Source organism: Ambystoma mexicanum, chromosome 11 (assembly GCF_040938575.1).
Source record: "Ambystoma mexicanum isolate Mex_15411 chromosome 11, UKY_AmexF1_1, whole genome shotgun sequence".
Classification (NCBI taxonomy): Eukaryota; Metazoa; Chordata; class Amphibia; order Caudata; family Ambystomatidae; genus Ambystoma; species Ambystoma mexicanum.
Window position 1 is genome coordinate 1,471,055,256 of NC_090934.1, and position 22,071 is coordinate 1,471,077,326.

Below are 22,071 nucleotides of genomic sequence, written 5' to 3' on the forward strand. Positions count from 1 at the left end.
TCAATCTACCTGTGTATATGGAACTGCTGCTTACCTGCAGACTTGGGGTCTTCCAACATCTTTCGGATCTGTAGCGTGAGGCTCTCTATCAGGGAGAACACCCTGTCACATGTTTTCACAGGGTTTTGTATACATGTCATGGAGTTTACCAAAGAGCTGCTTCCTGTCGGAGTCAACTATACAGAAAACAACAGAAACGCAGTTAGCTGCAACTCATTGTAAAGGTCAATATAATTTCAGAGATCCATCTAGACCTGCAAACTCTGTCGTTAGAGTAACAAGAAGATGCAGATGACTAAAATAACAAATGACTTACTGTTAGGAAAGATTTCTCTTTTTGCAACTTTCCCTCCATAGTTCATATGGATCCCCATTAATTTTGCTGTTCTTAACCCTGTGCTGCCTTTTTTCTTTTTTTTAGTTTAATAATTTTTATTAGACATACTAAAAGTACAATAACAATATTACATGAAAAATCTCATCACATTTTATAATGCATTAATACTGATTGAACAGGTTTAAATATGCAGAATGTAATGATGGTGGTTACATTTTGCAAAGTGAAAGTAGGACATACAGGGGAGACATACAAGACAGAAAACAATAGGAAAGATAAGGGAAGGGCAAACAATATCTATATATGGTGATATCAGCGCTGTATAGCAAACCACCATCTCTGAGTATCATTGAGATATTGGATACAAATATACTAATTTTTATCAAATTTCTGCAAACAGTTAACGGAAAAAGCATGCCATTTTCAATACAATGAATAGAGCAGATGAAATTCCTCTAAGTATTAAGAGAATTTGGAGGGGTCTTTTCAATTAGAAGTAATGTTGTGGAATGTAACACTAATACATACATTACAATCTTAGATGATTCAATCAGGTGCAAATATGGATTAACAATAGAACAAATCATAAGATTACAAAGTGATAATGGTTCCTGAAAATGAAAAATCTTTTGCAGGCATATCTATATTAGTCCAATAAGATTGTACACATTTTCAGTCATAAATTAAATGAAAGAAATCAGCATTAGGCAAGTGACCAGGGCCAACACTTGCTGCATGAGTTAATGATAACTGTTGCGATTCTTGGAGTAAAACATGTGCAGTGTAAAATAGAAAAACGAGTTTCAGTTAGATTAGCAGCTAAAGACGTCGACAAAGATCATTTCCAAATGTCAGTCCACATTTCTGGAGTGGGTTGGAAATTCCATTCTAGTTTATATTGCCTAACACTGGAATTTAACAGGTTAGAAGACTGAATATCGTTTAAAAAGGTGTTTAACTTGGCAGCTTTAATAGAAGGTTTATAAACTGGGGAGAGGGGGATTTTTGAGTTAATGTAGGCAAAGATTTGAATAACGAATTGATAAGAGATCTATGAAAGAAGAGATCAGATTCAGGAATATTGAATTGTTGACAAAGCGGTGCAAAAGGATTTTTTTCTATAGTATTATGGAACACATTTTTAACAAGCTCGATACCCAAGGAGTACCATCTATAGACGTTATTGGTTAAGTCTGCACTTACCCTTGCACTTGCCACCTGCTGACCTACCTTTTACCTATTGCTATTTATTCTATTATCCCATGTACTGCACTTTCCCCCTTTCCCCTTCCCATGCACTTGCGTGATCTGAATGACACTTGGCCTGGCAGGATTGCTGTCTGTCTTCCCCTGTTCCCCCTCCCTTGCCTCATCGCGCCTCGAAACACTTGTGTATAGGCGCGTTATAAATGCCATATCATATTGGTGTTAGATTTAATAAAGCAGAACTTATTAAACCAAAAGAAAATAACCCCCAATTCAGTTAAGGAAAAGGACCCGACAGGGGGCTTGTTCCAAATGGATTTAGAGTGTAGAGAAGGGGATGAAGTAATGTTAGGCCATGTGGAGGTCATTAGAAAGCCAGAAAGGGAAAGTGGGGCAAAAATATTGGCCTCAACATTGATCCACGTAGGAGAATCACAAAGATGGTTTACATAGTGGTTAAATGAAGCCAATTGCTTTAAAATAAAGGCATTTTTATATATCTGAAAGTTGGGATATTTCACTCCTCCTGCATGCTTTGGAAGTCTCTGTTTATAAATGACAATTCTGGGTGTTAGGCAAGATTGTATGCAGTACCCTGTGGGAGAGTGCACCAGCCTTGTCCTCTTGGCAATAGTTAACCCAACCTTTGGTATAAGTCTGTACTACACAAGTTGGTAGAGTGACTGAGCAGCCAGGCTTATCTCAAGAGGGGTCAATGTGAGCTGTAGGGGTGTAACACAGAGTTTCACAGTGACAGTTATTCAAATAACCACACCCAAGGTTACTGGATTAAACAATTATTAATTTAACAGTCAGTTGAATAAGCCTTCTTTTTTATTTTTTATTTTATTTATAGTGTATTTGGTTAATTAAAACCTTAAACACTTAAACAATTTCACCTAAATTCAATTAGCTTTGTCAGCATTCCATCATTAACTATATTTGAGTGTTCCCATGCCAATAAAATCCTTTTCCATACATAAAATGCTGCACCAACATATACAACAGGTACTGCCTTATAAATTGTAGACCAAACCTGGTCAGATGAAATAATTCTTCTGTCTGAGCACAAATCCCTATTCCCGGCACAATACCATCCCTCCAATTTGATGCATGCAGTTAACAAAGTTAAGCCTTCCTTAGAAGGGAGCAATCATTTAATAAAAAAATATACTTCAATAAATACACACTCTCAGTTTCACTAAATCAGTTGACCCTCATTGGGATGGCACACTGACACTTCCTACACCCTCAGGTGAATTAAATAACTAGGACACTGTGGACATTGATTTATCACTGGCACATTTAGAACAATACTGAGTGGGATGTCAAAGGCAAAGGTATTAGAAGGAGAAAACAATGGTTAACCAATATTCTTAAGTAGGTAAGTACTTTTCAACCCCTCCACTGCAAAGTAAATTAACCCTTTCCTGGGGAAAAGGCAAAGCACAAAGTCAGAGTGTAGAAGAGACTTTCAGGGTACTAGGACAGTCAATGTTAGTTGCGCAAAAGTCTAGGTGAGCTGAAGCACTTCTTGTAGGTAGGTAAATAGTCTTGCACAATGTTTTAGAAATATTTGTAGAAAATTAAATCACTGTGGGGCCACAAGCTGGCAGGTTTGTGAGGACAAACCTGCAAGCAACTCTGCAAGAGCAACCAAGACATGTCTCAACTGAGAGCTAGCAAGGCTACACGATAAGAGGTTAAGTCCCCTTAGTTTTACAGTACCTTTGGTTTGAAGAAAACTGGATCCAGCTGGCTTCTGTTCCTGTGTAGGTCTGCAGAGCCTTTGTTCCTGAGCCTCAGTCATGGGGACAAGAGGGAGGACATCTGGGGACTCCTGCACTACGAATGGAAGGTTGGCGGCTGCAATGGGCAAACTTCAGATCAGCGGCACTTCACGGTTTCAGCTCCTAACGGCTCTCGCAAACAGCACCACCGCGGTTCTCCGATACCTTAATGGACTCTCCTCTCATCTGGGGTCCAGCAGTGTGTTGAGGTGGCTCAGACTTGGTCAGTCCTGCTTTATGGGAGTCCGAACGATCTTCCTGGAGCTCAGGTCCACCTTAAAAGCGATGCCCTCGATCTGGTGTTCCTCTCCCTGGCAATCGGTTCCTGCAGCAGCAATGGAAGTACAGCCAGCTCCGAGAGGATGTCCAGACAAGCTCACTTTGGGGTTTAGTTTAGTTTCTTCATTTATGCCGCGTGCCGAACCCTGAGGTAACTGGGCGCCGCAGACTTAGAGCAAGTTACAGCAGATTATGGACATAAAAAAGGTAACAGTAAGTGCATATGACCGGGTTACAGAGTGGTCAAGTGGTGGACACATTGGTTAGTAGGTCAGACATTGGGGGCATTTTTGTTGGCGAGCCAGGACTTTGTTTTTGCTCTGAACGTCCAGAAGGAAGGTTCAGCTCTAAGGTTCATGGGTATAGTGTTCTACAGCTTGGCAGCGAGGACTGGGAAGCTGGCTCCGGCTGCTTTTTGTTTTTAGGGTGAATTTAGGGATGTCTAGGCAGTGAGAACAGGCATTCTGGTAGGTCTGACTGATGTGCGCTTGTTGAACTTGTCTGCCAGGTACTTGGGGGCGTCATTAGAGAGGCATTTGTGGACGATAACGAGGGATCTTAAGGAGATTCTGTCTAGAACGGGGAGCCAGTGGGCATCTTGCCTGAAGCTGGAAATGTGGGAGTGCTGCGGGATACTCAAGGCTGCTCTGAGGGCATTGTTCTGAAGCACTTGTAGTTTGTTCAGATTACGCTCTGTGGAGCCAAGAAAGAGAGTATTGCAGTAGTTGATTTTTGAGAGCACTAGCGCTCTGGCTAGAGTAATGCAGCTGGCAGGTGAGAGGAAGGCTTTGCAAGCATTAACAAGCTTGCTAATGTAAGCCGTGGAGGAGGCTGTGGCGTTTACTTGTTTTCTGAGCTAGAGAGTGGCATCCAAGTAAACCCCTAGGGTTTCCATTTCTTTGGCCACTGTGATTAGGTTACCACCTATGTTGTGTTAGGCGTAACAGGGGTCTAGTTTGTTTAGCCGAGGTTGGGAGCTGACGAGGAGGAGTTTGGTTTTCTCGTTGTTCAGGAATAAGCCATGCTCTGCCATCCAGGCTTGGATTTCCTGGTAGAGGTTGTTAATCCGTGTGGAGTCCCGTTCATAGCATCTTGATAGGGAAATGAGAACCTGGGTATCGTCAGCATAATTAGTGTATGTGACACCCAAGTTGTCCAGGCGGTCGAACAATAGCTTTGTGAAGATATTGTATGAAGTCGGCGAGATGCACAAAGCTTGTGGGACGCCACATAGGATGGGGATGGGGTGGGCTGAGGCCCCAGGTGAGAAGACCTGTGTGGATCGGTCCACTAGGAAAGATTGGACCCAGGCAGTCGCCTGGCTAGAGAATGCAGCTGAGGCTGTCAGATGCTCCGTGAGGATCTGGTGGTCTACGAGGTCGAAGGCTGCTGAGAGGTCAAGCAGCAGGAGAATAGCAAGATTTCCCTTGTCCTTTGCCTCGTTCATCTGGACTTTTAGGTCCAGAAGGGCTGTGTCTGTTCTGTGCCTTGGCCTAAAACCAGATTGTCTCAAGCCCAAGAGGTTGTTCTCTTCCAGGTGCTTCTGAATTTGCAGATAAGCCACTCTAAGATCTTCAGGATATAGGGAACAGTGGTGTTGGGCCTGAAATTGGTGGGGATGTTGGGGTTTATATTCGTTTTTTTTTTTTTAGAAGAGGCATGACCCAAGCCTCCTTGAGGCTACTAGGGACTGAGCTTGTTTTGAAGGAGGCGTTGATTAAGGCTGTAATGAATGGGGCCAAATCTTTGGCACCTTCCTGAATGATGGAAGCTGGGCAGGAGTCCCCTTGGCGTCTGGAAGGTTTGAGGCCTTTTATGATGCTTTCCACTTCTTTCATTGAGACAGGGGTGATAGAGAAGGGAGGACAGGTGGGAGTTTTAGTATTAGGTGATGGTAGAGGGTTTGCTCTTATGCCTAGGCTGGACATTTGCAGGTCGATTTCAGATTGTAGCATGGCAATTTTGTCTGCCAATGCGTTTTGGATTCTCTCGCACCAGTCTGCATTTTTCACACAGGTTTCTGAAGGTGGTGAGGGGGACTCTAGTTCCCATAGGATAGTGAAGAGCTCCTTTGTTCTTGATTTGGCATTGTCAATTCGGTTGTCATAGGTCTCTTTTTTGGCTCAGAGGCTGGAAGTTTTATAGGGGGTGGATGCTGCTGTGAATTACGTTCTGTTGGCCGGGTTAGGGGTTTTTCTCCAAGTGGCTTCTGCCATGCGTTTGGCATTCCGCAGGATTTTGAGCTCAGGAGTGAACCATTTGTTCAGGTGGGCTGCTGGTTTAGCTTTGGTAAGTTTGATAGGAGTGATGGTGTCTATGGCTGATACAAGAGTTTTATTGTAGAGGTCAGCAAGTTTATCCACATCTAGGTTGGTGTAGTTTGCAGGCGCCAGGATGTTGTGTATTAGGGGGCAAAGGGTTTGCAAAGTGATGTTGGGTTGATTGGTCCCACCAACCTAAGGGGAGAAGTTTAGCATTGCAGTAGGGCTTCACCGGGCAACCTAACGGTCCAGGAGTTGTTGCAAGCGTCTCTTCCAAGTTCTTCTTCGGATTTCTTCGACTAGTGGTCAACTCTGCCTTCTAAGCAAAAACCCTCACCTTTTATGCAGGTTTCTCCCATTCATTCGCAGCCTAGCTGTCACTCACACAGCACTCCTCCAAAGACAGACAGCCGGCCAATCACCTTTGGGTGCATTCCTGTAACCAAGGAGCTTAAACACAGGGAGTTTCAGGCACTTCCTGCCCCTGCCGGACATGGGTTTCACCAGTGAATCCCGCCAAAGACAAAACTAACAAAAGGGACCAGACCTGGTTTGGCGCCCAGAGTAAATCTCAAGAAGGACCTTTCCAACAAGAAATGGCAAAAAAAGAAGACCTGGGCCATTTTTACAAAATGGGCACCCATGGGTGTCTTGACTGCAGCTGCAATTGCAGCCCGCGGTAAAAACACACAATGGTAGGAAAAAGTAAACCACTGCCACCAGCTGTTAATTGTAGAAAGGGTAACATCAAAATATTACTTGAGAAACTAGACAAAGGGGATACTAAGTAACCCTTCCAGCACCCTATTGTAAGATAGTGTGTGCTGGGTCTAGAAAGTTACAAATGTAAGTAAAGTCAATTTCACTTCACTGCTCTTGGAAACAGTAGTTTATCAAAGAGAAGGTATTTAAACCTTTGGGAAATCTAAGAGACTTCTCTGTGTCACTGCACTAAAGGTGCTGTGTGACACAATGCAAAGATGATGCCTATGGAGTTTGTCAGACTCAAATGTCAAAACGAAACACAGAGTCCAAATCACAGAAAAACACGAGAGAGTGGGAGCAGGGTCTCACTCTCTCCAGGTAAGAAATTAAAAGTCCTAAAATCTAGCAAAAAGAGCTGGGGGGTCTCTAGGGTAGAAGGGAATTAGCACATTTCGGAGAATTCTCCCCAACAAGAACTTACTTATTGACACTTTCATTCCATATAGAAAAATTGACCAAACGACATAGATAGTGTCACCAGGTAGGCACAAATTGCCACTGTAGTCATAGAGCAATTAGCCATGTACATTTTGACATTCTGATGATTTGAATCCACTTTTAATGTTTTTCAGATATATATTAGAACTTTGGCCACACGGCCATGTTATCAGGTAACATTAAACACGACCAAATATGCATTGGTATATCATGAGAGTGGGACCTAAAATAGTTTTCACTAACATGGATTTCGGATCTTAATTTATCTCGCTGACTGAACACAATTGAACACGGTACGTTGGGAATTCTTTTTGCAATTGAACATTCTCCATTTTTGAAATGTGTTGGTTTATACTTGTTATTGAATTCAGATTTATGCTTTGAAATCTTTTGAACCATGTAAGTTGACTACAATACTGTAAATACTGTGAACAAGTATCAATGTAGACCGTGCCCTAGCCCTGAAGTCGACTCGGTCTGAAATGCTTTGCCATATTACAAATAGTCGCATTGATTTTTTCAAAAGAAGTTTTCTTCCTTTTTAACATATGGAATATGGACACAAAATTAACAGTACATTGAATTGCAGCTCCATAGGAGAGCCATACGTGAGCACACCCTGAACTAGATTGGGTTCTAGTTTCTTCCTTCCTTCACTTCCCATGTGGTGCCACAAGTGATGGGTGAGGAAGAGAAAGGGGAGAATGCAGAGACCGTATGGTGAGTCCATAAGTCAGAGGAGGGAACAGCAAAGAGATTATCAGTGATAGACTGTCTGGAGGAGGCACTGATGTAGATGTCTGCTATGGTCAGAACAGGATTGGTTTCTTCCTTCCAGACTTCGTGAGAGAGGGAGGATAGGTGATGGAGAAGCAATTAGAATAGAGATGGAGAGTGCCATAAAAGGGACTGGGGAAATCAGAGGATAGCAGGGGAAGAGCGTTTGAAGCACCATGCAACAGTAGAATTTCCCCAGGCGGCCAAGCAGACAAAAGCAATGAGCAGCGCTGGAAATGCCCAGATGCAAAGATCATTAACACATTGGAAAGCACGCCTGAATTCGAGTTTGCCAGAAAGCACTAAAAAGAGTTTTTGAATTGGTTTCTTTTTTTTTTAAGCAGCGCATTAGGAAGACAACAGAGAGCACACAGTAAGTGGCACAACACAAAGCATATTACAATTGGTGCAATAACTGGAGGTTATAGTTAGACAGGTGGGGAAAGTATCAGGAAACAACCAAAGGCAATCAGTGTCTCCAAGGGAGGTGTGTGGTTCAGGCCATTGCGATCCATGTTGCTTACCAGAACAATTTCAAAGGATTTTGTTTGTGGTCAAAGCGTGCAGTGGTCCCAGTGTGTGTGAAACATTTTGGAAACGTTGCCCAGAGGCAAAGGGTCATGTTTGATGCCCTTTAAGAGTTTTAGATCAAAACAGTTTACAGGATGTACAAGTCTCTAGGTGATCACAGGGGAGGCAGTGGTTGCACACTCTATGGGTGTCTTTCCACAGGGATTTACGATCAAACTTTGGGCAAAATTTAAATGGAATACGCTCCATGTCTCAAAGTGAAATAAAGGGCAGCCAGACAAAAGTAGAAGCAAGGAAAGGGGGTATGCATTCAAAGAGGGGCCGACCCAAGCCAGCCTACCATTCAAACCACAGATCTAAAAATGGCAAGTTCAAAACACTATACATGGTGCAAGACTAGGCTCACAAGGAGCTTACGTGGGCACAATGGTCATTTTAGCCGTGCCCCATTGTTTCTCTGATCAAAGGAAGCCCTAAAACAAATTGGCTGAGGGTAGGACATAAAAGACAATACATTGGTACCCCAATAGCTACCAAAAGTCTACCAATGTGGTAAGTCAGCATGCACCACTGGTAAAGGCAAAACTAAATTACAGCTGCAGCCAGCCTGCTCCCTAAAAGCAATGTATAGAGATATAATTATCCTAGGGACAAATCGGGGCGCTTAAGAAGCACCACTGATCATCACAGCTGCCAGCCAGCCAGCCTGCTCCCTAAAACCAATGTAGGAAGATCTACTTATCCTAGGGACAAATCGGGGTGCTTAAGAAGCATCACTGATCATCACAGCTGCCGGCCAGCCTGCTGCCTAAAACCAATGTAGGAAGATCTACTTATCCTAGGGACAAATCGGGGTGCTTAAGAAGCATCACTGATCATCACAGCTGCCGGGCAGCCTGCTGCCTAAAACCAAAGTAGGAAGATCTACTTATCCTAGGGACAAATCGGGGTGCTTAAGAAGCATAACTGATCATCACAGCTGCCGGCCAGCCTGCTGCCTAAAACCAATGTAGGAAGATCTACTTATCCTAGGGACAAATCAGGGTGCTTAAGAAGCACCACTGATCTCGGCGGCTTTTTGGCAACCAATGAGCTGCAGCGGCTGTGGCATTTCAGCAGAAAACCTTCTTTCTGCCATAAATAGGTCACTGATCCAAAATAAGGAAGGCAAAAAGCAACCAGTTCAGGGGGCCCAAAAAAGGACCTGCAGAAATCCAAAAAAATTGAAATTCTGGCTTAACAGCTCCCAACACCAAAGTATGCAAGAGGGCTGGCAAGCACATCTTTTTCACCGCTTCACCCCCCCCCCAAAAAATACGTAAGTGACCTTTGAGAATAAGGTGTCCTGCATATTTTGAAAACCAATTCATCCTCTGCTTATTTTCATTTGTGTTCGTCTTTGAGAATCTGCGTCCATGACGTCAGAGAGGGTTTGTTTCAGTCATTCATGTTTTATAAGGCCTGGGTGAGTTTTTTTGCCAATGTGTTTCAATGGCTCCATGTTTAAAAATGAGTTTATTTCAGAGTCTGAAATTGCAAGAGAATTTGTGTTTGGTAGGATGTGTGTTTCATGCACGGGTTTTGATGCTGGTATATTTTATACATTACATGCTTTAGTGGTTGCGGGGTTCAGAGATTTTTTGCAGAGGCTTTGTGTCCTGTCACAGTTTACAGGTACATTTCAGAGAAAGACAAAGCAGGAATGCCTGTGTGTTTCTGACCAGGACACTTGGCAATCTTGATTACAACAATGTGCATTTCAGAAGCAACATTTTTCTTGCAGCATGCATTTCTGAATTCTGGCCAAACTAAATCTCTGCATTTCCCGAGTCTGCATAGAATGCTCATAGCTTTTCTTGAGGGGCCAAGAACCCCCAGAAGCCCCATTCCCTCTGTGTTGGGCTTACCTTTCCGAAGTCCTCTTCTATAAATTCCCGGTCCTTCTGCATGACCTCGTGGAGCCGGGCCTTCACCTTCTGCTGGCAGCTGCTCAGAGAGTCACTGTCACTGTCCAGCAGACCATTCATGTTTGCACTTTTTACCATCTGCACAAGGATTGGGGTCAACTCCCCCTCCAGGGCCAGAAGTCCCTGCGTGGAAATGAAAAGCGCCAATTAATGGGGACATGAGATTTGCCTTCATATTTTCACTCGTATCAAATCAAAGGGCCACGACTACTTGAAAAATCACGAAAAACCCTGATATCTTTTGTCATATCAACCAAACAGTGGTTTGTCCTTCCTGCAACAGATCGCAATGCGTTTCTGGACATGCAGATCAAAGTGAACACAGGAAATAATCTGTAATGACATTAAAGCTGGAATGACGGACCTGCGATACTGGATTCCCCAGACCACATCCACCTTTGCAGTCAAACATTCATCAAAAACTAACAGAGTATGAGAAGAAAACATTATGCTTTTAAGTTTTGGCCGTTTGTAGGAGGTCACAGGAAATTGGAGAGGCAATCAGAAACCACACTTTGGGCTATACTTCATGAATCAAAGGTTGAAAGTAGAACGCCTCTTTGCCAAGCTACTTAGTGTACTACATTTAACTGTGATACTGGGGTCTCAGTAACAAAGTGTTTTTTTGCAAAATGACCAGTGTTTTACTAAAATCCACCTGTGGTAACACTGTAGAAGACACACTCTTAGATGTGCATGGATCCAAGTCTTAGGTTTGGCCTGAACTACCCAAAAGGTTTGGTAGCTGCAGCCAGGCTTAGTCTACGAGAGAGAAGGGCTGTAGGTACAAAGATCTTTGAGCTCATTTATAGTCAAGGAAACACACACTGTAGTTATATACAAATATGCTTATTAATTATATATACTAGGACAATGCTAAAATCACTACAGTTCATGTAAGTAAAAATGATCACACTGATAGAGGTATACATTAGATATTTGCTGTTGCAATGCTCAGTTCAATAGTAGACCTTTAGATAAACGGGTAAGTATATAGTAGCTTCAAGTTAGCAAATCATTCATCAACCAACATCGAAGATATGAAAGATATTATGTTCTCAGACAACCTTATGAAATGTATCCTCAAACTGATGTGGTATAAGGAAGTCTGCAGACACCACTGGACATAGAAGAACTAGAAGTAAAGTCTGACAGGTGTAAAGTGACATCATGAAGAAAAGAGACGAGAGCGCACTGAAACGATATACGAAGAATGAAGATATAACTGAAGTAACAAAGTAAACGAATATGCCAACGTGAAGAAATCATATACACTGAGAGATTAGTAACTAGAGATTCAGTAGATGTAATCACTGTGACCTGTCCATTGACACGGAACTAAGTAGGGAGCAGAGAGAAAAAGCACTCATTATTTCTGTTGTAACTTTGGTTTTTGTAGTCCTTTTGAACTAGATTTCCTGGATCTCTCTGAGCAGTATTTCTCTATCTCCTGGTGCTTCTGGGGCAAGCCGGTCTTCGTTGGACCATGACATTGTGGCAACCGTCTTCTCCTGCACTCGCCCAAATCTATGGACCTTTTATGGAGGGGCGTAATGCAGTAGTGAGTTCTTTAAATACACTTTCACTATTCTGCTTACGTGTAACACGCTTTCACTTTTCAGTGTACCTCTGTATCCCTCCACTGAAGACTAAGCTGCTTCTGATGTGCGTTTCATTATGGGTTTTCTCTGTAACCTAAACCTCCTGTTAGCTGGGCAAAAAGCCAGGCATTGGAAAATAGTAAAAAAATATGTAAACATGAAGCTCGACTCCCCTCGGTCCTTGGGGCCAGAAATGGTTAGTCCATGTCTATCTGTTTCGGATTCGTTGTGATCCCTGACCACGCAATGCTGCACTGATACAAGCCCAGAGGTGAGCTCATATCCCTCCAGAAACCCGCTTTGAGACTCTGACCGTTAGTTCTCCATTCACCACTTGTGTTAATCCTTCCCCTCTTCCGGCTTCAGGAACCTTTCCCTTGAAGATATATCCCTCCTTCCTTCATCTAGTTGCCCACTTCTAGGTGACAAGGTTACCAGCTAACTGGTGATAACCACTACCCGCAAAATGATGACGCTGTTGAACCTTCTAGTTTTGTGCAATCCCAGACTCTAAAATGCACCTTATACCAGATCACTTAATAACCATGCTAATAACCATGCTACTAACATTCATGACTACATCCTAGAACTAGATTTGGATATGCTCTTCTTAACTGAAACCATGATCACGGATACAAGTGGCTCTATGATCGCCCTTGCAACCCCTGATGGATACAATATCACGTGTACAAATCACAATGGGGCATGGAGGTGGCGTGGCTATTATTATTATTGCCAAAAATACCCTGACATTTTTTCAAGCACCCATCTCTTGTCAAAAATGTGAAATACTCCATCTATTGATGACACAAATCCCTGTAGTTGTGTGAACGTCTTAATTTATCAACACCCCCACCCCCCCCACACCTCCCAGATGATGTGCCAAACTTCAATGAAGATTTCTTGGATTTCTTGGCAATTTTAGGATACTTGAATGGTCCTAATCGTTCCACTTCTCTACTTGGCGATTTCAATCGCTGGCTGAACCATAAAGCTGATAAAGAAGCCTCCACACCTGTTGGGACCCTAAAAGACATTAGCTTTACTGTGGCCAACGGTGAGCCCACCACAGCCAAAGGCAACAAACACTCTTTACCGGGTCGTGGCCAGAAACCTTGATGTGCATATTGATAGCACCATCCCCTGCATATGGTCGCATCATTATGCCATTGTCTTTCAGATCTGCAGATCTCTATTGATCAAGTCCAACGATCTTGATCCCCAGCCAACTTAGTGTCAAACGTTAAGTCTATTATGATCCAAATGATGGACAAAGTGGCCCTTTTTAAACCTAAGTTAAGTAGAGAGAATGCATGTCATCAAAAATGGTTCACCTAAGACCTGCATACAATGAAAAAAGAGAAAAGAAAAGCAGAGGGGAAATGGTTGAAAGATCCCACTGAGATGAATACAATCAAGTGGAAGACCCTGGAAAAAAATCTATTGTGTTACTATTCTAGAAACAAAAAAGAATCTCTTTAACAAACAGAGAGATGCTGCAAATAACAACCCGAAAGAACTCATCTAGTGCCCCGAATTCTCAAGCAACTACCGCTGCACCCAAGTTCAGCTTGCTTTTGATACCAAGATCTTGAAAGCCTGTGATAAGATTGAGACATTTCTATGAGAACACAAGCCTGATCCACCTACGATTGTGTACACTAGTGAGACAGAACAGCAGCATTTCAAATTCCATCCTGTATCGATCGCTGACATGTATAAAACCTTATCTACAAAGCATCTGTCCTCCTGTCCAGAAAATGTTATTCCACCAAAACTGATAGTTGACAGCAAAGACGTTTTTGCCCTTTTTCTTTTTTAGATTAGTTAACTCATCCTTCCAAACTGGTACCAGAGGACATCAAGGTGGTCACAGTTACCCCATTATTGAAAAAAGCCAGGCCTGGATCCCAAGGAATCCAGTAATTTGAGGCTTATCGCCAACTGCAATTTTCTACAGAAAATATTAGATAGAATTGCTACATTACAACTTCAGTCATTCGTGGAATCCATTGGGATTGGTAGCTCTTAAGACCTATATGCTGGGGATCATTGATAAGGGACATATGGTCCTTTTAGATTCTCAGCAGCTTTCGATTTGCTGGACTTTTGTGATAAAAAAAATGATCTCCAAGTACTGGCCAATTGTCAAACTTGGTCTGCCCGCCGCACCATTACCAAGGTTTGCGTTAAAAAGGGCCAAAGACATCCGCAACAAACTTGTACACTCTAGTTTCAAGAAGGATCCCCCGAGACTAGGACTTTGGGACCTTAGAACAACTGTTGGCCATTTCCTGTGCGGATCCTGTTCTGTCTGCCAATTTACAAAAAAACTCAAGGAGTTCAAAAAAGGGCCCAAAATTTGGACCCTATCATCTATGACAAACTGCAAAACCAAACAAGCAGTGTACTGCATTCAATGTCCTTGTGGGCTTCGATATGTTGGACAAACTTCTCAACCAGTTCACATTAGGATTTCGGAGCATCCTTCAAGAATCCGGTGCCGGACAGAATCCGCACCTCTTGTAAGCCACTATATCGAACTACAGCATTCTGCCAATGACATTTTTTGGTGGATATTAGACGAGTTAAAAATAATCCCAATGTGTCCGCTGTCTTCTTCAGAAGGAGGCACGATGGATTCATCATTTATCCACCCATACCAACGGGCTGAATGAGAATTTCTTTCCCATATCCTGATCATATTTTCTTCTCCACCCCCTTTTCCCTTCCTCCTGCTTCGGACCTCTCAGTCTCTCTGTGGATTCTCTCATTCATTTTCTTTTTCTTTTTTATCCAATCATAACAAGTGTCGACTGAGGTCATTCCAATTGGAATTTACTGCTAACAAGCTGTTTTCAAAATTGTGCCTCCCGCTTTCATGATCATCTGCACTCTTAACTTGAGCTTGCCACCCGCTAAGTAAACATTGCCCGGTCCAATTGCCCATTTTCTTTGAGTCTTAACATTCTCTGCACTTGCCCAGTGATCCATTTGCTCGCCTGCCTTCATGTGTGATTCGCACTTTCTTCATCTCCTTTGATATTTAAAGACTGATTCTTCGGGATCGTTTCCCGTTTTTTAGTTGGCTCCACGAGCCACAGTATCACTCATCACAGCCTGGACATTTACGTAACCGCCAGCCTCTCTTTAGGCTTGGCGTTCCACTTAATCGTACCACTGACGCAGGAGCGGCGTCAGACGAGAGTTCGCATCAGAGCCTCCCAGGGGCTGGGCTGCCATCATCCAATCAAATTCACCATATCAGGAGGCATGTCGGCCTCCAACCAATCCTGTCTCTTCCTTGATGAGACCCAATAGCAGGCGGTCTTTAAACCATCGCCCTCTCCTTAGGCTCTGCGTTTTGCAATTTGCAAGCATACGCATTCGATCGATTTGCAGTGCCGGACGGATTCAGTCACCAGTGAGCCGGCAGCCACTAGTGGAAAGAAGATTTTCAGCTCCATTTAGTACCCCCTACCCACCCATTTCCAATTCAATTTGTTTTTCAAACCAAGACCGGCACCAGCCCAGTCCCGAATCGCTGTTTTTCAATTATTTCTCGTCAATTTCCGTTGTCATTAACAATACCTCCTTTTTGATGACCCGGATTTCCGGCATTATTTTCCATTCACGCCTCTTATTGCCTTTCTCACTTTTTTTCAGGGACAGCACTCGTCGCTCTCTCACCTTCCTCTCTGAAGGCAAGAGGTTGTTTTCCCTTCACATCAAGCACCACAGCTAACCTTTAGCTGGGTTCAATGTCACTTGGCTTTTCAAGGAAGGCTGATGCTAACTTTCACTGGGCCAACAAGCACCCATGTGCTTTTTAAATTTCAAGTCACGCATATTTATATACATTTGATTATCGACAGGTTTATCCCTTGATGTCAACCACTGGCCCTAGGATTCATCCCAGGTGCACTGAGAAACGCTATATCAGGAACATATCCTTTCCAGTGTTCACCAAAAGCATTAATTGACAGGTAGTTGTGCAATTAATTTAAAAGTATACCTATTCCTAGCATTATTTTCAAACCCCTGTCTTTGCAACTTTCTTTCATCTTACTTTTTAGAGAGGGTTTTTCTCCAACGCGATCCCCTCTCCGATGATGTAGTCCTGTTGTGGGTCACCTCGGTTCCACCCATCCAGACGCCCTGCACTGGTTCTCCGGCTAACAACACGCCTGGTTATCCCTACTTATCCACAGTCAATCCATTTGGTAATTTATATGCCTCTAGGCTTTCAACTCTCTCTCTAAGCAATCTCGGTAGAAACTCAGAAAGGGATCATCTCTTTCACATCATTCATTTTGTTTATGTCTGCTTCCCCACAGGGTCCAGTTCTTGTGTGTTATCTCGCCCTGAGGAAGGCAACTCTAACTATGTCATGGAACTATTGGCCAGACAGGTGGCTTTTTTGCCGAAACGTGTATTAAAGATGTCAATTTAAATTTGTTGTTTATGTTACTATTTTGTGACACGTACACGTAGGCAGACTTGTCAACAAATTGAAGGACATAGAACAATCCTAATTCTGCCAATCCTTTGAAAAAAAGAAAAAAAAACTTGTGTAGTGGCTAAATACAATCCATAACTAGGAATGTTGGCTTAGGTTTAGGTCACCATTCAGCATTGACAGTCTTTTGTCCAGTTTCTCTCTGTTTTTTCCTTTTTCTTTTGTCTATTCTGTTAAAAACTTTGAAGGAAAACCAATATTTGTGTTCCTGCGTTTTCAACAACTAACTCTCTAATTAATAGACAAAAGCATGTATATGCTTATCACATTGCTTTTCTTTAGTTGTTCATGTATTATTTATATCTTTTTGCTAAATAAATATTTTTATTGTTGTTTAACATGAGACTACCCTGATTGCTTTCTGAGTATGTAACAGCCTACAATTTATTGGTTTAGTGATACCCTTGCGGTACACTCATTACAAATAACTCACTATTTGAACAAACCGTTAATTGAATTTACAGCAGTATGGACCCCATTGGTTTAGTATAGTTCTTAGTCCCTCTCCTTTACTGCTTACGGGACACTCCCCCCCCCTCCTTTTGTGTTGGACCATGAATGCCTGCTTCACACACTAAAAGATGTGGGTTTACGTGGTCAGGATTCTATTGACTGGGTGCATTCCTTCTTGACACATCAGCTGTCCAGTGTGTGCTGGGGAGAGGTACGTCCTCTCAAGCTTCGACCACCTGTAGTGTCTCACAGTGAGCCTGTATGTCTCCCATACTTTTCAATCTTTACATCAGGCCCTTGTGTAGCCCCCTGGAAGGCATGGTGTGTAATTTACTAATTATGCAGCGGACACCCAATTGGTGATGGAGCTATCGGGTGACTACTCTTTGGACTCGAACCATCTAGGGTACACCTATCCTTCAATTGATTCTTGGATGAACACCAATTGGATGTGCTTTAATGGCAACAACATGGAGTTATTGATCTTTGGTTTACCCCAAACTATAGCTAAACTGAACCCCAAATTTCAATCTTTTCGCCTTGACAATTGTGATATCACGGTTGTAGAAAGGGTGAAAATGATTGGCACGTATCTGGAGTCATCTCTTTCTGCGCACCTTCCCATTTTCTGAATCCTCCCTCATCTGTTCTGTTCCTCTTTTACTCATATCCAGCTTTAGTCCTCCAAATTACTCCCTCATGTCCCCTCCAGCTCTATTCCACCTTCTCCTGTTTCCACTCTGGCTCTCTTGAATCCTGCACTCGGTTGCTTTCTTTAGTTGTCTGCGCTCTGCCCTTCTGACTGCACAACCTTTTGCCATGCAAAGCTAATGCTATGCTCATTCCAACATCTGCCACAATGGGGGTGGAAATGCAGATGCCGTTTATGCTTGTGCAGACCTGCCATGGGTCCCTGAATGGCAGATTGTGTTCAGCTGTGGTCCGCGGCCAGCTTTTCTTTTGCATTGGTTACTGTCATTTGAATTAAATTCCTCAGTGATTGTGACGGTTTATGTAAGCCGCTCCACATAGCAAATTGGAAACCGGCAACGACCACCTTGCCTCCCAGACTGCTGGTTTCACCACTGCACATGCGTGTTCCCTCCTTACCATGTTGTAGGCTCAGAATGCTTGTTCTGTGTTGCTGGCCGGGAAATGGACAAGCAAAGCTGCCTGGGACTCTAGGGGTTAAGATGTCAGCTTCGTAGTTCCTGATGTGCGGTCATGCTGACTGCTTATTGGTTGGGTTGTCCTGAACTGCAGTGGTGGGTGAATGACTGTAGCTGGAAGTATGGTATCCCCCAGGAGACTGCCTGGGAGTGGCCGTGACTTAGTTGCTGGGTGAGTGATAGTTGACTGCAGCAATGACTGCGAGGACTTCTGACTGGATAGAGAATTAATCTTTTATAATGAGCTTAACACCAGAGACCAGTCTCTAAGCACAGGACTGGGATTTGAAACTGTGCTGTTCTGCGTTGTCTTGCTTCCAAGACAAACGTGTTGCCCCTGAACTATCCTCCCAGCCCTGGGAAGCTAGGCCTTTATGTGTGGAGACAGTGTGAGGGCTGGGAGGGGTGTAGCCCTACACACACAGTCTATTACTGAGAAGTGTCCCAGTTAGGACCCCCTCAGATTCTTCCCAATCCAATGACATAAGGACACAAAGTTGCAGAGATTCTGGCAATATATGGACGTGAAACAGTAAAAAAACACCAACAGATACATTCATTGATATGGGTCTTTATGCTAGTAATAAAAGACAGATCATCATTAAGAACAAAGTACATATTAGTCCATTCTGACTCGGTATCGTCTGACAATTAAAACGAGAGCTCACTCACCTTTGCAAAAGCTGCTGCAGTCATTTGGACCCGGCCTTCATCTGAGGCATAGATCTTGAGGTCATGCCGGTAGGTGCTGTGCAGTCGCAGAAGTCCACAGCCTGGAAAACCAGCATAGTCACCTGAAGAAAAAATGGAGTCAACGTATGCAGTCTAAAATGGAGAACTGGAAGAGTATCAACAATGAAAACACTGACACCCTGGAGAGAGAGGGAGGGAGAGAGGGGGGGGAAGAGAGAGAGAGAGAGAGAGAGAGAGAGAGAGAGAGAGAGAGAGAGAGAGAGAGAGAGAGAGAGAGAGAGAGAGAGAGAGAGAGAGAGAGAGAGAGATTAGCTCAACTCAGTAGAACGTAAAAGGCACTCAAGGCGTGCAAACCATAACCTAGGGCAAAGTCAAATCTAGAAGGGAAAACAAGCACAATCTGGAGACATCGCGACGACAATAAAGTAAAATGTATTATGTAGCATGTACATAGTTTTCTAGAGGAAATAAGGTGCCTCACAAGGCTGAGCCCACTGCCAGTGCAGTTATGCAAAGCAGTGGCGCCATCTTAACATAAGGGCCTGAAACAAGCTTATAGAAGGCATTGACCAACCTATTACTATGACAGATGGAATGCACATTCAGGTGGGCTCTCCAACGCCCACCAAGGCCTCAGATGAAGACCATCTTGCTGGAAGCAGGGATGAGCTTGTACGGTTGTTTCTGGTCATTCTATCACAGTTGTTTTATCTGCCTTCCCATCTGGAAACAGTGGCATGCGACTAATATATGTGACACATTCAGTGTCCCTCTTTCTGAGACTTTGATGCATCTACAGTCCTTGGAGCAGTAGCACCAAGCTTGGGCGTTTCAGGTGCCTAGGCAACAGATTAATAACAGTAGAAGAACAAGTTACTTTCTTACCTGGTAACGTTCTTTCGATGGGATGGTCCGACGACGTATTCCATATCTATGACATGTAATCACCACAGCTGTGCTGCTTCGGAAACTTTTTCGGCGTCTGCGCCCTGCGTCGATGACGTCGATGCGCCGTCGAGGACCTCCTCCGACGTCCGACGTCATCCGATGTGATAAGTAGGACGCACGACGCCCATAGCCTCAGTTATAGTTTTTTCCCCCAGAACGTGTGACATAAGTCAACTGCCAGTCAGACACAAAGCCTTGCGGAACGTAAGCTGCAATCGCAAAAGAAATTCTGCAGCGGGGAAGGCAGGGCGGGAGCGATATGGAATACGTCGTCGGACCATCCCATCGAAAGAACGTTACCAGGTAAGAAAGTAACTTGTTCTTCGAGGGGATTGGGTCCTCCGACGTATTCCATATCTATTACAGACTCCCAAAGCAGTACCAAAGCAAGGAGGAGGGAAAGAATTTAGAAACAAAATGTAGAATAGCCAATCAAATAGCAGAGCAAAGGACCGCCTTGCCAAAGGCCAGATCCTGTGCTCGGATGGAATCAAGGGAATAGTGACGTACAAATGTATGTACTGAAGCCCAGGTGGCTGCATCACAGATGTTGCGAATAGGAATACCCCTCTGCAGGGCAGTAGACGCAGCCATACCCCTGGTAGAATGGGCCCGCAAGCCAGCCGGTGGGTCCTTACCCACCAAACGGTAGCACTCCGAGATGGCCAAAATAATCCAGCGAGACAAAGTCTGTTTCGTCACAGCTTGCCCCAAACGCTTTCCACCGTAACCAATAAAGAGCTGATCATCCACTCTGACCCGGGACATGCGTGAAACATAAAAGCTTAAAGCTCTCCTAGGATCAAGCCTATGGAGCCTCTCCTCTTCCTTACCAGGATGCGGAGGAGGATAGAATGCCGGAAGAACAACCTTCTGGGCCAAATGAAATTCCGTCACTACCTTCGGAAGAAAAGAAGGACGAACTCTAAGGACAACCCTGTCCTTGTGAAATACAGTGAAGGGAGGCTTAACTGAAAGTGCCTGTAACTCACTCACTCTGCGAGCGGAAGTAACCGCAACTAAAAACACAGTTTTCAGAGTTAACAGCCTCAAAGGGCAAGAATGTAAAGGCTCAAACGGAGCACCCATAAGAAACTTAAGAACCAGGTTTAAATCCCAACCGGGCACCAGGAAAGGTGACGGAGGGAACACATTAGTGAGCCCTTTCAGGAACTGTGAAATCAAAGGGATTTTAAAGTAAGAACACTCTTCAGACGAGCGCTTAAAGATGGACAGCGCCGCCAGGTAACCCTTAACGGTACCCACTTGCAAGCCCCTGTGGGCCAAAGAAAGCAAAAAGGACAGAACCATGGGGATGTCACATGCAAAAGGATCCACATTCTGAACTCTGCACCAGTCGCAGAACTTACGCCAACGGCAACGGTACAGAGACTTTGTTGCCGGCCTTCGGGCCGAAAGCAACACCTCCATCATGTCCTCAGGGAGGTCCCAATCCTTATACCTCAACCTTTCAGAAGCCAAGCGTGAAGGTTGAGGGACCTGACCTCTGGATGGAGAACCTGACCGCCCTCCCGTGAGAGCAGATCGTCTCGGTAGGGAAGACGACGTGGAGGGCAGATGGATAAGTCGAGAAGGTCCGGGTACCACGTCCTCCGAGCCCACGCCGGGGCAATGAGGATCATCCGGGAACCGAACTTCCGTAACCTCCGCAGCACTTGCGGGATGACGGGGACTGGAGGAAACGCGTACAGCAGCGGGAATGACCACTCCACCACGAACGCGTCTCCTAAGGCTCCTTCTGGAGGAAATTCCCGCGAGCAAAACCTTTCGCACTTCCGGTTGACACTGGAGGCGAAGAGATCCACTTGAGGGGTCCCCCAAAGGGCGAAGATCTCCAGGAGAATCTCCTGAGCCAACTCCCACTCGTGAGAGATCGCGCTCTGCCTGCTCAGAGCGTCCGCCGTCACGTTTTCGGCTCCGGCCAGATGAACTGCCGAGAACGAAACTTCCTGCTGGATGGCCCAGAACTCGAGCTGCATCGCCTCTCTGCACAGAGGAAGTGACCCTGCCCCCCCCCTTTTTGTTGAGGTAGTGCATGGCCACTGTGTTGTCCGTCAGGATCAGGACATTCTTCCCTCGCACAGACGGCAGAAAAGCCTTCAGGGCTAGCCTGACGGCCCTCAGCTCCAACAGATTGATATGGAGTCTGGACTCCGACGGAGACCAACGACCGCTGACTGTCAGCCCGTTGGCATGAGCTCCCCATCCCGTGAGGGATGCATCCGTCACGATCGTCAACTCCGGCCAGGGAAGCCAAAATGGAGCCCCCTTCATCAAGTTGCCTTCGACGGCCCACCACAGAAGGTTCGGGCGACC

At 44.4% G+C, this 22,071-nt stretch overlaps 1 protein-coding gene across 14 annotated transcripts in view; it reads right to left on the reverse strand.

Annotated features, from left to right (window-relative positions):
* PPIP5K1 (diphosphoinositol pentakisphosphate kinase 1) overlaps positions 1 to 22,071 on the reverse strand; it is a 1,113,174-nt gene that overhangs the window by 470,671 nt on the left and 620,432 nt on the right. For all 14 annotated transcript variants that reach the window (XM_069625171.1, XM_069625166.1, XM_069625170.1 and 11 more), the window contains exons 16-18: positions 18,766 to 18,887; positions 10,292 to 10,474; positions 35 to 176 (exon numbers count right to left, since the gene is read on the reverse strand). In XM_069625171.1, coding sequence (XP_069481272.1) covers positions 35 to 176; positions 10,292 to 10,474; positions 18,766 to 18,887 — 447 coding nt within the window. The remainder of the gene's footprint in view (positions 1 to 34; positions 177 to 10,291; positions 10,475 to 18,765; positions 18,888 to 22,071) is intronic.